The sequence below is a fragment of the Rana temporaria genome, chromosome 2 (genome assembly GCF_905171775.1).
Source record: "Rana temporaria chromosome 2, aRanTem1.1, whole genome shotgun sequence".
In the NCBI taxonomy this organism is placed as follows: Eukaryota; Metazoa; Chordata; class Amphibia; order Anura; family Ranidae; genus Rana; species Rana temporaria.
In genome coordinates this window covers 345,230,066-345,246,728 of record NC_053490.1, presented here as the reverse complement: position 1 = coordinate 345,246,728, position 16,663 = coordinate 345,230,066, and the positions used below count along the sequence as shown (strand labels likewise).

At 42.8% G+C, this 16,663-nt stretch overlaps 1 protein-coding gene across 1 annotated transcript in view; it reads right to left on the bottom strand.

Moving 5' to 3' along the window:
* DSTYK (dual serine/threonine and tyrosine protein kinase) overlaps window positions 1-16,663 on the bottom strand; it is a 225,176-nt gene that overhangs the window by 126,005 nt on the left and 82,508 nt on the right. The window contains exon 4 of the mRNA XM_040337559.1: window positions 1,244-1,479. Coding sequence (XP_040193493.1) covers window positions 1,244-1,479 — 236 coding nt within the window. The remainder of the gene's footprint in view (window positions 1-1,243; window positions 1,480-16,663) is intronic.

Genomic DNA, 16,663 nt, shown 5'->3' with positions numbered 1-16,663 from the left:
TTTTCTATGAGGCATGGGCTGCAGGTACTCTGGTACTCTGATGGGCTGCAGAACAGTACCCTTTATTACTGGGCAATCTGTTTTACTTTACACTGTAAATGGTAACTAGCGGTTATTGCAAGCGTCTCACACAAAACCTTGCAACAACTAGTTACCGTGGTTTGTTGACATTTGTATCCTGCTGTGATTGGACACAGCCAGTCTTGTGGTAAAGAGACAATTTTATTGGCTCTTTACCCTGAGAAGTGACATACCTCCATCCACGATCACCGCACCCTGAGAACGGGCGGACGTCATAACGCCCGCCCGGAGGGAGGAGAGGTTCCTTCCGGCGTCATTTTACAATGTTCCGGTAGGGAAGTGGTTAAAGTGATTAAACCCAAAAGCAAAATATATTGTAACTTGCCAATCTTTAGATGGGATGGCTTCAATGTTTTTTTTTTGTTTGTTTTTTTAGGCACTTTCTCTCATATACTGATCCAGCCCGTAAGTTTGTATACAAGTCAGATGTATCAAACCATTTAATACTGGCACGGGTGCTTACAATGATCAGCTTCTATTTATGAAAAAACTTCTGCCACCCCCTGTGGTATGGTCAAACCAATGACACTGCCAGTTTTGAGACTTGTTTTTATCGTAATAAATCTTTACCTGTGTATTTATATAAACGAAGAAAAAGAAAATAGCTCTTTTAGATATGCTCAAAGTTAACTTGAGTAATGAATGAGTTCTTTCATACAATCATGGAAAATATAGCTTGCCCCTCATCCAGTTTCATCTTGTGCCAACATGTCTGTATAGATCAGTGCATTACAGAAAATGATTTTAGCTCTGAAACCTGCTGTGCGTGGCTCAACCAGGGCCAAGACATGGCTATCTAGGACCCAGGGTAAATATGTCAAATGGCACCCCTCCCCAAAATTTATGAGCATTATGTGTCAGATGCAGCATGGCAAATACCTGTGGGTATTGTGGAGGGAAGAAAGCATACCCTGCACCTCCTCTCCAGATCTGGCACGTCTCCTCCAGTGCCAAGCGGAAAGGAGTAGTGAAGCTATGATCACTACCTCTGTCAGCTTGAAGGTAGGAGCTCTCAATGCAGTGCCCTACTACCTCACATGATACCACTGCGCAAAGGTCAACCGCCCCTCCTGCCCACCACTTGTACCAGCCCTGTGCTCAATCAGATATAAAAGGAGTAATATCACATTGTATTTAAAAGGATTAATGTCAACTTTCTTACCTGCTTTAAATGGTTGCTTGTGACATGCACAGAGGACTCCTGCTGGGATTTTTCTAGGCTACGAAGACACCTTTCTAATGTGCCAACAAAGCTCTCCCTTAGATAGTCCACTGAGCTAATAAGTTTGTTAACAACAGCTTGGTTAAGACGTGAAATTATCAGCTCTTTGATCTGATAAATGCAGCTCTTTACTTCTTGTGCTCCAATAGGTTCTCCATTCTGTGGGATAGAAATATCTAAAAACCAGAGACAGGAAAAAAAAGGATTACTAAATACAACTTGTTTTTATGGCATTTTTTTTTTACTAGTAATGGCAGTGATCTGCAATTTTTAGCGGTATTGTGGCAGACAAAATCAGACACTTGACACATTTTTGGGACCATTGACATTTATACAGCAATCAGTACTACAAAAATGCACCGATTACTGTGTAAATGTCACTGGCAGGGAAGGGGCGATTAAGGGGTTAAATGTGTGTTCCCTTAGTAAGTCACATACAGTTAGAACATGCTAAGTGAGGAGACATATTGTTCCTACTTAGTAGGCACAAAGGACATGTCTCCTCTGCCCTGACAGCACAGGGATTAGTGCGTTTACACACAAATCCCTGTGCTGGCGATCGTGCCCGCCGGCCACGTGCATCAGGTGCCCCTCTGTACATTGGCCGCGTTCTTTCTTGCGGTCACTAAAGGGAAGGACATACCCATACTGGATTTCGCCCAAGAGCCATTGTGCTGCAGTATATATGCGTGAGCCGGTCAGGAACCGGTTATTAAACCTCAAACCTTTGCAAAAGCTCAATAAAAATATATTTAACTTAGAGACACCTTAACCCACTTCAATACAGGGCACTTTTACCCCCATTCTGCCCAGACAAATTTTCTGCTTTCAGTGCTCTCACACTTTGAATGACAATTAGTCATGCTACACTGTACCCAAACACTTTTTTCACACAGCTTTTTGGTAGTATTTAACCACTTCCCGCCCGGCCTATGGCCGATTTACGTCCGGGAAGTGGTTCTGAAATCCTGACAGGACGTCCTGCAGGATTTCATGCCGTCTGACACCCTGCATCTCCGATCTCGGTAAAAAGCCTCCGGTGGAGACTCTTTACCACGTGATCAGCCGTGTCCAACCACGGCTGATCACGATGTAAACAGGAAGAGCAGTTGATGGCTCTTCCTCACTCGCGTCTGACAGACGCGAGTATAGGAGAGCCGATCGGCGGCTCTCCTGACAGGGGGGTTCGCGCTGATTGTTTATCAGCGCAGCCCCCCCTCGGATCGCCACACTGGACCACCAGGGTGGGCCAAAAAAAAGAAAAAAGTCTTAAAAAAAAAAAATGATGCCAATCAGTGCCCACAAATGGGCACTGACTGGCAACCTGGGAAAATCAGTGCTGCCCCACAGTGTCCATCAGTGCCACCCCACAGTGCCCATCCATGCCCAGTGCCCACCTATCAGTACCCATCTGTGCCACCCATAAATATCCATCAGTGCCGCCTATGAGTGCCCATCTGTGCTGCCCATGAGTGCCCATCTGTGCTGCCCATGAGTGCCCAGTGCTGCCCATGAGTGCCCAGTGCCGCCCATGAGTGCCCAGTGCCGCCCATGAGTGCCCAGCGCCGCCAATCAGTGCCACCTCATCTGTGCCTGTCAGTACTACCTCATCGATGTCCATCAGTGCCGCCATATCAGTGCCCGTAATTGAAAGAGAAAACTTACTTATTTACAAAAAAATTAACAGAAAAAAATAAACGTAATTTTTTTTCAAAATTTTCAGTCTTTTTTTTAGTTGTTGCGCCAAAAAAAAAAAAAAAAAAAATCGCAGGGGTGGTCAAATACCACCAAAAGAAAGCTCTATTTGAGGGGAAAAAAGGACGCCAATTTTGTTTGGGAGCCACGTCGCACGACCGCGCAATTGCCATTCAAAGTGCGACAGTGCTGAAAGCTGAAAATGGGCTTGGGCGGGAAGGTGCGTAAGTGCCTGGTATGGAAGTGGTTAATCACCACTGGGTTTATTTTGTGATGCAAAAAAAAATAAAAATAAAATGTCAATTTTTTTTCCCCCTCAAAAACACATACCACACACAACGTTAAGTTTCCATTATAAAATATTGCAAAAGTAATTTTTCTTCATACATTTGGCCCAACATTTATACCGATACACATCTTTGGTAAAAGTAACATAATTGAGTCTAAACTTAGAATCTACAAGCTATGGTACCAATTGAAAATTGATCACACCTGATGTACTGACTGCCCAACTCAATTGAGGCCCTGAAATGTCAAGACATTACAAATACCCCCCAAATTACAACTTTTTGGAAATTAGACAGTGTAAGGTATTTAATATGAGGCATGGGGAGTTTAATGCGTAATTTTTCCCACAATTCTTGGGAAAAAATTTTTTACACACAAATTGGGTCATATTAACAAAAGTTATTTCTCATACAGCGCATTGGCATACTTGCAATAGCACCCCAAAACATTTTGCTACTCGTCCCGAGTATGCGATACCATGTGTGAGACTTTTGCACAATCTGGCCACATACAGAGGCTCAACATCGAAATCCAAGTAGCACCTCCAGGGGTTCTAGGGACACAAGTTACACATCTAATTTCCTGACTACATATCACACATTTTTGAAGGACCTAGAGCACCAGTGGAATTGCCCACAAAGTGACCCCATTTTGAAAAGTAAACACTCCAAGTACATTCTATGGAGGCATTATGAATCTTTTGAAAAAATGTTGGGAAATACCTGACAACCCATCACATTTCTCATTTCCAACACGCAGCATGTACAGTGGTATGGAAAGTATTCAGACACCCTTAAATTTTTCACTCTTTTATATTGCAGCCATTTGCTAAAATCATTCAAGTTTTTTTTTCCCTCATTAATGTACACCCAGCACCCCATAGTGACAGAAAAACACAGAATTGTTGACATTTTTGCAGATTTATATAAAAAAATAAAACTGAAAATATCAGATGGTCCCAAGTATTCAGACCCTTTGCTCAGTATTTAGTAGAAACACCCTTTTGATCTAATACAGCCATGAGTCTTTTTGGGAAAGACGCAACAAGTTTTTCACACCTGGATTTGGGGATCCTCTGCCATTCCTGCTTGCAGATCCTCTACAGTTCTGTCAGGTTGGATGGTAAACGTTGGTGGACAGCGATTTCAGGTCTCTCCAGAGATGTTGTGAAGCCACTCCTTCGTTATTTTAGCTGTGTGCTTAAGGTCATCGTCTTGTTGGAAGGCAAACCTTCGGCCCAGTCTGAGGTCCTGAGCACTCTGGAGAAGGTGTTTGTCCAGGATATCACTGTACTTGGCCGCATTCATCTTTCCCTCGATTGCAACCAGTCGTCCTATCCCTGCAGCTGAAAAACACCCCCACAGCATGATGCTGCCACCACGCTTCACTGTTGGGACTGTATTGGACAGGTGATGAGAAGTGCCTGTTTTCTCCACACATACCGCTTAGAATTAAAGCCAAGTTCTATATTGGTCTCATCAGACCAGAGAATCTTATATCTCACCATCTTGGAGTACTTTCAGGTTTTTTTTTTTTTTTTTTAGCAAACTCCATGCGGGCTTTCATGTGTCTTGCACTAAGGAGAGGCTTCTGTCGGGCCACTCTGCCATAAAGCCTCGACTGGTGGAGGGCTGCAGTGATGGTTGACTTTCTACAACTTTCTCCCATCTGCATCTCTGGAGCTCAGTCACAGTGATCTTTGGGCAGGGGGACAGGGATAAAGGCCTCTCCCACCCAAATTGCTATGAAGCCTCTGGACTCCAGACCCTGTTCTGGGAATTACTAATCCCAGAGAAAAAAAAAAAAATGTTTTTCTCAACTCAGAGCACTACATTTTGAAGCCCCTCACATATGCAAGACCCCCGTTATCTTAAAACCCACTACAGTAGCAGGGCAAAGGATCAGTCCAAGTGGCAGACAAAAAAAATGGTCGATTAACAGGCAGAGGTCAGTGTAGGTAAAAAAAGGTAGAAATGTGGTTAATAATTCAGATGGCAAGCAGAGGCATAGTCTAAACAGTCCAGAGTCAGTTCAGGTGAAAGGCAGAAATGTGGTGAAAAAACAATTCAGATGGCAGGCAGAGGCATAGTCGATAAACAGACCATTGTCAGTTCATATGGAAGGGGAAAAAGGTGGAAATAAGGGCCGTCTAATTGAGCCACCCCCACTGCGCGTAACTGGAGAATATAAGTGAAAATATAGTGATATTGATAATATAAATAAATAAATTAATAAATAAATATATGTGAGCTGCTGCTTTAAAAGTTAAACAATCAAAATGTAATATGCAAATACAGTGCTACCTGATGTGAAAAAAGGTATCAAATGTGATATTAAGCAGCGCTCAAAAGAATCAAATAAAAAAACACACATAATATTGCTAGACTATTAAGTGAAAAATAATGAGTGATCCACCCTCTATGTGAAACAATATATCAGTGTCAAAAATAGGTGCCAATAATACACCCAAAATAACAGGTTGGCAAAAAAAAATCCATAAACTGATTGTGTGAACGTAAATGAAGTTCATAAATGGAGAACAGAAGAAATCCCTTCACGATATTCAGACAGTGCTTTCACCACACCACAGTGACTGCGTGATTCCACCACCCATCAGAATGCAAACTCACCACAATAAATGGCCTGACACTCTCGTGTTAAGGCACACAGGCTTTTTAACTGAACCACTCAGTTTAATTGATGGAACTCCCTCTTTGGAAACTGGAGCACTCAGTTAAATAAATGGAGATCCGTTGGAAAAAGGAAAAACGCGTGGGTACTAAGTTACAACCGCATACCTTAAACTGAACTGGTCGGGCGTGGAACGGTCCATCTGTCACCAACATAGTCATCTGAAGAGCGACTCCAGTACACCTTCATAGGGCTGTGAGTAAACCTGGGCTATTTGTTGGTCCGCCGTGACCACTGGTTCACCTGGAGGAAAATTTTCGTTTGTGTTTACACCGTGTGATGTTTGGATTTAATCACTGCTTATGACAAGAGTCATTTTTGTGAGTGCATCTATTGGGAGATTTTTTGTGTTTTTTTTAAAAGTTGTGTTGCAATATCACACTATTGTGCTCTCTCTCTCTCTTCATTATACATGTGGCTGTCATCTTGGAGTTTTTCCTTTTTCCAACGGATCTCCATTTATTTAACTGAGTGCTCCAGTTTCCAAAGAGGGAGTTCCATCAATTAAACTGAGTGGTTCAGTTAAAAAGCCTGTGTGCCTTAACACGAGAGAGTGTCAGGCCATTTATTGTGGTGAGTTTGCATTCTGATGGGTGGTGGAATCACGCAGTCACTGTGGTGTGGTGAAAGCACTGTCTGAAGATCGTGAAGGGATTTCTTCTGTTCTCCATTTATGAACTTCATTTACGTTCACACAATCAGTTTATGGATTTTTTTTTTGCCAACCTGTTATTTTGGGTGTATTATTGGCACCTATTTTTGACACCGATATATTGTTTCACATAGAGGGTGGATCACTCATTATTTTTCACTTAATAGTCTAGCAATATTATATGTGTGTTTTTTTATTTGATTCTTTTGAGCGCTGCTTAATATCACATTTGATACCTTTTTTCACATCAGGTAGCACTGTATTTGCATATTACATTTTGATAGTTCATATGGAAGGCAAGTGTATGGTTGGTTGGGACAGCAGGGAAATCAGCACAGATATTGAAAAACAGGGAAATGCCAGTATGTTAGAAATATGGGCTAGTATTTTAAGGCAGTGTGATAATGTCTGAAGCATTCTCTGATGCATAGGCCTGGTATGGATGCACATAAGGACGATGAAAACTGGCGTCCCCCACTCCACTGATGCTGGTAGATGAGGGCAGTGACAATTTCTTCGATAAATTTGAGTAAAGTGTTGGGTCTTTCCATTGACTTAAAGAGGAGTTCCACCCAAATTTGGAACTTCCTCTTAACCCACTCCTCTCCCCCTTACATGCCACATTTGGCATGTAATTTTTTTGGGGGGGGAGTGGGGGCTTCAGCAAGAGTGGGACTTCCTGTCCCACTTCCTCCTTCCTGTAGGCGACTAAGCTTAATCGCCTTCAGGAAGGGGCTGCTGTAGGCGATCGCCTAGGACACGTCACAGGTCCTAGGCGATCTCCTGGCCAATTACACGGCGCGGCGCCGGGCCGCGCCGCTTGCGCATAGCCGCTCGCGCATGCGCAGTGGGTGCCCGGCCGTGAAGCCGAAAGCTGTCACGGCCGGGTGCCCACACTGACAAGACGCCGGCCGGGGAGGGGGGGAGAGGAGCGGAGCCCCGGCCGGCGCGTCGCTGGAGCAGGTAAGTGTGTTTATTAAAAGCCAGCAGCTACACTTTTTGTTGCTGCTGACTTTTAATAAACATACAAATGGCTGGAACTCCCCTTTAAGTGACATGTGCATTAAAAATGACCAATTAGTTTTTTCAAAATAAAAATTTTTTATACCAAGAGGGACTTTCAAAGTTGATAAATAGAGCTGTAGCATTTAATATTAAATACACCACCCATAAAATTGATTGTAATCATGGATACAATCCAGGCTTTTGAAAAGGGACAGAGTCTTCTGTAAAGTTCCGAGGTGTCATAGTGGACATGACATACACCTCACCTATTTCTTGCAAGACCGCTGCGCAAATACGGTGTGACAAAAAGTATTGCAACGACCGCCATTTTATTTTTTAGGGTGAAGATAGTTGTATAGATATACATTATAATATGTTTAGGTGTTGCAAGTAATTTTCTAACAAAAAATATATATTTTAACTTGTAAACAAGTTTGAAAAATAGGCTGGTCCTTAAGAGGTTCATTTATATGCAACACGGCAAGAATACATCTTTACATTTTTTTTGTTTTTTTTTTTGTTTTTTTAGAGTAAACCAACTTTTACACAACACGGAGGTTTTATTTAATTAATTAAAACAGCCAACAAATTGGTTATGAAAAGAATAGTTGGTTGCAGCCCTACACAACAGTGAACCACAAGGCATAGCAAGTACGCAATAAGAAAATATAGACAGCACAAAAAACTAAAAACAAAACAGCAGCTGAACACTGAAGGACAATATTGTACATGTAAAAAGCAGTGCAGCGCTCAAAAAAAAAAATGCAATAAAAAAAAAATGCAATACATCAGTGCAGAGCAGAAGAACCACAAAGGAAGCAGCATTCCTTGGATAGTGAATGAAAGTGCCGAGATCAATCACCATAAATCCAAACAAATGTGTCTCCTCCACCAGAAGTGCAAACCGCTCACCTGAATGTATGGACCTCTGAATGAACAGCAGGTCAATCGTGCTTTTCCCTTGCACAGGGGTAATGGTAAGATCAAATATTCACATGGAATCAAAGTCCCTAAACAATGGATGGCCTCCAAACAATGCTCACAAATGGAGTGAAATCATGTAAAGGGTAAAAAGAAAACACAGTGCTCTCCATATAGAAAAAAGCAACACAAATTTATTGTAAAATTACTCACAAACATAACACCATGTCCTAGTGCACGGAGTGGAAGCATACAAGAAATAAAACCAGGTAGGTGGCTGTCCTGACATCACTGCGAACCCCCCGCTACGTTCAGGTGAGCGGTTTGCACTTCTGGTGGAGGAGACACATTTGTTTGGATTTATGGCGATTGATTTCAGCACTCCATTCACTATCCAAGGAATGCCGCTTCCTTTGTGGTTCTTCTGCTCTGCTTTGGACTGATGCATTTCATTTATTTTTTATTTTTATTTTTTATTTTTATTGCACTTATTTTTTGAGCACTGCACTGCTCTTTTTACATAGCAAGTACGCCACAGAATTCAAGGAAGTAAATGTCTGGGAAACTGCACAAAAGTATAAAAACGTCATCATCAAAACAAGTCAGTTCTGCCATAAAAGGGGCAATACCAGCTTCTGGCCAAGGAAGGCATGCATTTCAATTTGTCCACAGTAACCCATTACATCTATTGAAATTTTTGTTGAATACATTAAAAAAAAGGCACATTTCTTTTGCTAGGATTCAGGTATAAACACCTTTATCTGTAGGCACTGTGAAGCTTTTCTGTTCAAATGTAAAAATGATAACATTGTCATGGGGTGTACTTTTACACATTACTGTAGTAAATTCCGGTATTCAATAAGCAGGGAATTTCATAAATAAAAATAGTAGCAAATCCGTGTTAAAATGGAGAATATAGCACAGGCCAAGAAGCTTGTAGGCTTCATAAAGTACGTTCCTTTCCCTATGAACACTATGCATGCAGAGGTAATTGAATTTTTTTTTTTTTTTAGCTTCCCCACTACGGGCACGTAACAAGGAAATTACTTGGTAAACCTCCCATGGTTTAGCTTTATACACAGACCATACACAAGCCTGTAATGTGATGGAAAGGGTAAAAGCTTGGTTTAACTACATTTAGATAAAAGACTGCATCACATGAGAAGCAGCTACTTGAAAATAATGTTTGCAGTTCAACTTTGAAGTAATGCTAAACCCTTGCCTTTTAAATCAGCAACACGTTATTAATGTGTCGCAGGACAATTTTTCATCAAGCAACGTTCATTAGCACTTTTTCTTTTTTGCTGCCACATGCTTTGGGTTCCTGTGCGCCACTTCCCAAACTTTTGGTCAGGCCGTGTGCACTCAAAAAAAAGGATCGGTCCTTAGATATCTCATTAACCACTTCAGCCCCAGACCATTTGGCTGCCCAAAGACCAGAGCAGTTTTTGCGATTCAGCATTGTGTCACTTTAACTGACAATTGCGCAGTCGTGCAATGTGGCTCCCAAACAAAAGCAACGTCCTCTCTCCCCCCCCACAAATAGATTTTTTTGGTGGTATTTGATCACCTCTCCGTTTTAATTTGTTGTGCTATAAAAAAAATAAAGCAATATTTTTTACTTTTTGCTATAATATCCCCCCCCCCAAAAAAAAATGTATATATATATATATATATATATATATATATATATATATATATATATATATATATATATATATATATATATATATATATATATATATATATATATATATATATATATATATATATATATATAATTTTCCCCTCAGTTTAGGCCGATACGTATTCTTCCAAGTATTTTTGGTAAAAAAAAGAAAAATAAAAGAAAAAAATCGCAATAAGCGTTGATTGGTTTGTGCAAAAGTTATAGCGTCTACAAAATAGGGCTAGCTTTATGGCATTATCAATTTTTTTTTTACTATTTTAATATCGCAGTCAGCGTTTATCGTGACTGCGATATTATGGTGGGCACAAATGGGACACTTGACGCCATTTTAGGACCATTGTCATTTAAACAGCGATCAGGGCTATAAAAACACATTGATTACTGTGTAAATGCCACTAGCAGTGAAGGGGTTAACCAGTAGGGGTCACTGAAGGGGTTAAGTGTCCTAGGCATGTGTTCTAACTGTAGGGGGGGATGGGCTGCATGCAACACTGATCACCGCTCGCGATTATATCAGCATTTCCCCAATCTTCCTCTCCGTGAGATGACAACGGAACCCCCGGAGGACAGAGTTCGCGGGACCCTTGGTCACACTCGCGGAGCTCGCACGACCACAATGCCAGGTCTTAAAAAGGGATGTTGCCTGTACGCCCATATGCCCAGCAGAGCCATTGTGCCAACGTATGTAGAGTGCGCTGGTCAGCAAGTGGTTAACCAGGATAACACATCCCATCATGCACTGCACCAGCACACTTGCCCACTGTGTGTTGTCCCGAGACACAAGCAGCATCTTTCAGTTGGTATATAGTCTATTGGTTGGCACATATGAATAGATGTCAAAGCGTTAAATATCACTTTAACCACTTGCCTACTCGGCACTTCAGCCCTTCCTGCCCAGGCCACGTTTTTAGCTTTCAGTGCCCTCAGACCTTGGACAATTAGTCATGCAACACTGCTCATTTTTTTTTTACGTAGATCTTTACGCGTTCCAGTGCTTGCGCCGTAAGGTGATGAGAATCACAGCACGCACCTTTCTCAAGCAGCTTGAGAAAGGTACGCGCTGTGATTCTCATCACCTCACGGCACAAGCACTGACGTCACTCTGCCTCACGCCGCGTCCCAGCATAGACCTGTCGCTTGCACTCCAGCCCTTTGTCTGGTAGCCGCAGTGACACCCGGAAACCATCGCTTGGATAGTGAACCAGCATCCCCACATGCGGCGCAGCAAGCATCTACAGCTGCAGGGACCATACACACGAGCTGACTGACTGTCATTTGGACTACTACACATGCCTGTATAGAGTAACCAATATGCGAGTGCTTTAATACCATTTTATTATTAAAGTGTACAGTTTTATCTAAGTGGCACATGCTCTTTGTTTTTCTCTTGTCTGCATGAACAGTAGGTGCATTCCACAGATGAAGATGGTCCTTTTGCATGGGTGCATTCATCTGTATGCCCATGTGAAGGATGCCTTAAAATCGGACTAACAATTCCCATCCGTGTTGAAAATTACACCTTTGAGTGACTGATGCCTAAACAAGAACTCCTTAAAAGCATGGGCATTTTGAAAGAATCCTCAAACTTAACCACTTAAGACCCGGACCAAAAAGCTGCTAAAGGACCTTGCCCCTTTTTGTGATTCGGAACTGCGTCGCTTTAACAGACAATTGCGCGGTCGTGCGACATGGCTCCCAAAGAAAATTGGCGTCCTTTTTTTCCCCACAAATAGAGCTTTCTTTTGGTAGTATTTGATCACCTCTGCGGTTTTTATTTTTTGCGCTATAAACAAAAATAGAGCAACAATTTTGAAAAAAATGCAATAGTTTTTACTTTTTGCTATAATAAATATCCCCCAAAAATATATATAAAAAAATCTTTTTTTCCCTCAGTTTAGGCCGATACATATTCTACCTATTTTGATAAAAAAAAAACGCAATAAGCGTTTATCGGTTGGTTTGCGCAAAATGTATAGCGTTTACAAAATAGGGGATAGTTTTATTGCATTTTTATAAAAAAAAAAATTTTTCTACTTATGGCGGAGATCAGCAATTTTTTTCGTGACTGCGACACTATGGCGGACACTTCGTACAATTTTGACACATTTTTGGGACCATTGTCATTTTCACAGCAAAAAATGCATTGTTTATTGTGAAAATGACAGTTGCCGTTTGGGAGTTAACCACAGGGGGCGCTGTAAGGGTTGTGTGACCTCATGTGTTTTTACAACTGTAGGGGGGTGTGGCTGTAGGTGTGACATCAATTATGTATCCCTATAAAAGGGATCACACGATCGATGACGCCGCCACAGTCAAGAATGGGGAAGTCGTGTTTACATAATAAGTAGGATTGTCCCGATACTAGTATCGGTACCGATACCAAGCATTTGCCCGAGTACTTACCAAGTTACAGGCACCAATCACCGCTATATAGTGTATTCCCGACGTGTTTCTCTCCTTCCGTGCTCCTCCTCCAGTCCCTGGAACTGTCAGGATGGAGAGTGGGGTAGGAGCTGGTAAATCCGACTCCTTACTGCTCCGAATGGACAGTCAGTGATTACTGACTCGGTCCATTCACATAACTGAAACATTGTAAACTGTGTTTCAGTTTATGAAGAGAAGATGCGGTCTTCTCTGCATTCATTTTAAAAAAAGAAGAATTGAAAAAAAAAAAAAAAAAAAAACACTGACATGGTCCACCCCCCCCTTAAAAAAAAAGAAAGCATAATAAATAAATAAATAAAAAAATTGTAAAAAAAAAAAAAAAAACACACTACTGACATGTGCTGCTGTCACATGAGATAAAAAAAAAAAAAAATCGGCATCAGCGAGTACTTAAAAAAAAAAAAAAAGTATCGGTACTTGTACTCGGTCTTAAAGTGGTATCGGGACAGCCCTAATAATAGGCATCCTTTACCTGCAGACATTCCTCTTTGCACTTCCTCATTGTTCGTTTTTGCTCAGACGTTGCTCTATTTCTTCTCTGTTCTGTTCACTTCCTGCTTGCCCGATTTTACTGACCACCGTGAAGGGAGGCTTTACTGCGGTGGTCAGTAACATGCTCACCCCCTCCTGGGAACTACATCTGTGTGGCAGGATGCTCTCTACGTGTTAGAGACTTCAAGGAGGTGTGAATTACTGGGCGTGCCGCAATTCATACTGGGAAATGTAGTTCTTACATGAACGAGCGATGCAAACCAGGAAGTGAACGAGAGAACAGAAACTAGAATGCCGGAGGTGATATAGATGAAGGAATTTAATAGGTATTGACTCATTTTTTAACAGAATCATTACACTATTCTGTCTGTCTACCTTGCAGACATTAATTTTAGGCAAAAAAAATAAAAAAATTTCCTTTACAACTCCTTTATTAATGGAAATATCCTCCAAGGCAGTGGTTCTCAACCTTTCTAGTGCCGTGACCCCTTGATAACATTTCCCAAGTTTTGGGGACCCCTAACATTAAAATACATTTTCTTAGGGTGGGTTGTCAGCACCCAAGGCAAGACAAATCATTTTCGCCCCTAGCGCTTCCCGAGTCCCTTTCACTTGTACAGTATTAAAACCCCTATGGTACATTTTAGGATGTACCACTCCTCTTTCTCTTTGTTCTCTTTGTTCTCCTTTCTTCCCCCTTTCTCTCTATCCTAATTTCTTGTTCTTTTCCCCCCCATCCCTCTCTCTAGCCACCTTTCTCACCCTTTCTCCTCTTTTCCTCTCCCTTCCATGTATTTTTTTTTTTATTCCCTCTTACTCCTTGGTGGGGGGGGGGGGTGGTACGAGTGGCAGTGCTGGCTGGGAGTTAGTATGAGTGGGCAGTGCTGATGGGGGGTGGGATCAGTGGCAGTGCTGATGGGGTGTGGGATCAGCCAACTTAGGTGCTCTTGATCCAGGTCATCTGCTGATCTGAGAACTGTAGTGGGGACTTTTAATGGCAACTATAATCACAGGTAGTGTTACTCACTGTGTCTCCGGGTCCACTGTCTCTAACTTTGTGGTGTCTCGTAGAGTGATACCTATGCCGAAATCAGGAGATGGGGTCAGCCCCTCTCACTTTACATTCCTCACCAGTCAGCTGACCTCTAGTCTCTGCTCCCCCCAGCCATGCTGTGAACTGAATGACTGAAGAGGCCGACTGGGCAGCCGTGGGCTCCAGGAACAGCCCAGCTGGGTAGCCACAGGCTCCAGGGACAGCCCTGATGGGCAGCCGCGAAAAGGCTGGGAGAGGAGTGCGGGCTTCAGGAACAGCCCAGGATTTGGTGACCCCTAGCAAATCGTCATTTGACCCCCAAGGGGGTCCCGACCCCAGGTTGAGAACCACTGCTCTAAGGGCTCAATAGGAAACTACCAGAGTTTGAAGTACCAGGGACAGGTCCCAAGTTAGACAACTTCTTACCACTACTGGCCTGGCCCTAGAAATGGATTTGAAGAATCTGGCTACCGTGGGATTTTCCAAAAGAGAAAACTGCCTGTACCTTCAAGGTACTAACTGGAAGACCCTTGTCGACACCCTCTTGAAAAAAATCCAAAATAGAAGGCACATCATGCGTTGATCTTTGATTTTCAGACAACCATGAATTAAACTTTTTCCAAACCTTGGAATATATGGCTCTAGTGACTGGTTTTCTGCAATTCACCAGAATCTTGATTACTTTGTCAGAAAATCCCTGAGCCTTCAGTATCTTTTCTTCAGATACCAGGCCGTCAAGTTTAAGGAAACCACCTGTGGGTGTTCGACTGGACCCTGCGATAGCAAATCCTCCCTCTTCTGAAGCCTCAGTGGAGGCTCCGAGACTAGAGTCTGTAGCAGGGAAAACCATGGCCTCCTGGGCCAAAAGGGGGCGATCAGAATAAGGTCCGTTTCTTCTAGGAGAAACTTTCAGAGCACCTCCAGAAGAATTCTGATCGGCGGGAAGGCGTAGCAGAGGTTGAATGGCCACAGATTCGCCAAGGCATCGATCCCCAGTGATTGATCCTCTGGGTTTAGAGAAAAGAACTCCTGTCTTGCGGTTGCTCTGATTTGCGAACAGATCTGCTTCGGGACAACACCATTTGTCGGTGATCTCTGCAAATACCTCTGGATGAAGCGACCAATTGTCTCGTTCCACCTTGTGGCGACTGAGATAGTCTGCCAGACAATTTTGTGTCCCCTTCAGGTACATTGCTGAAATTGAGACAAGATTTTCTTCTGCCCAAGACAACATTTTCTGGGCAGTCCATTGAAGAATCCAACTCCTTGTGCCTCCCTGTTTGTTGAGGTACGCGACTGTCGATGTTGTCAGATAGGATCTGGAGATTGTGACCCCTGATCTCCGATTGAATGGTTTGCAGGGCTCTCTGAACCGCTTGGAGCTCTCTGGTTAGATTAAGCTTTTGCTTCCATCCCAGACCATTTTCCCTGTGCGACTTTGTTCGCTGAGGTGGGCTCCCCAACCCCAGGAACTCGTGTCCGTTGTGATCCTCTGGGATACAGGAATGGACCATGGCAGGCCTTTTGTTAAGTGAAGATTTATCCTCCACCACCACAATCTTCTTTTTACCTTGGTAGGTAACAGAACTCTTGACTCAAGAGACCTCGCGTCTCCATCCCAGTTTCTTAGGAGAAACATCTGCAATCGTCTTTGATGGAATCTTGCCCATGGTACTGCAGGGAAACATGAGGTCATCAGACCTACCGTCCTTGAAATTTCCCTCAGCGAGACCAACTGGTTGGTCTGTAAGGCTGAAACTGCTTGCACCATCCTGGAGACCATCTCCTCTGGGAGAAAAACTTTTTGGTCTACTGAGCAAAAATTGTAGTCCAGATACTTCACCTTCTGGGCTGGATTTAGGGAAGACTTCTCCCTGCTTATCAGCCAGCCTAGGTATTGAAGGAAGTCTTGTACAGTCTGGAGATCTGTTAGTAATTTTTGGTAAGATTCTGCCACTATTAATAGGTCGTCCAGGTAAGGGATGATAGTCATCGCCTTTAAGCTTAGTGGAGCCAGCGCCTCCCCTAATACCTTTGTGAAGATGTGTGGGGCCGAGGACAGACCGAAGGGGAGGGCTTGAAACTGAAAGTGCAGAATTTCTGTTCCCATTTTGACTGCTAATCTCAGGAATCTCTGGAATGCTGGGTTGATCGGGACATGCAGGTAAGCATCCCTTAAGTCCAAAGTGGCCATGAAGCAATTTGGGTAAAGCAAGTTTTTGATAGAGAACACTGTCTCCATACGGAAGTGCATGTACCTGATCGATCGGTTTAGAGACCGAAGATTCAGAATGAGCCGATATTTTTGTTATCAGAAAGCCGTCAGGAAAGTGTGAGAATAAAACCCTTTGTTCTGAGCGGGGAACAGGAATCGGGACTTTCTGGTCTAACAAGTCTCCTATTTGGAGACCCAGAGCCCTTGCTTTCTCCCGATCTTTGGGAGGAGAG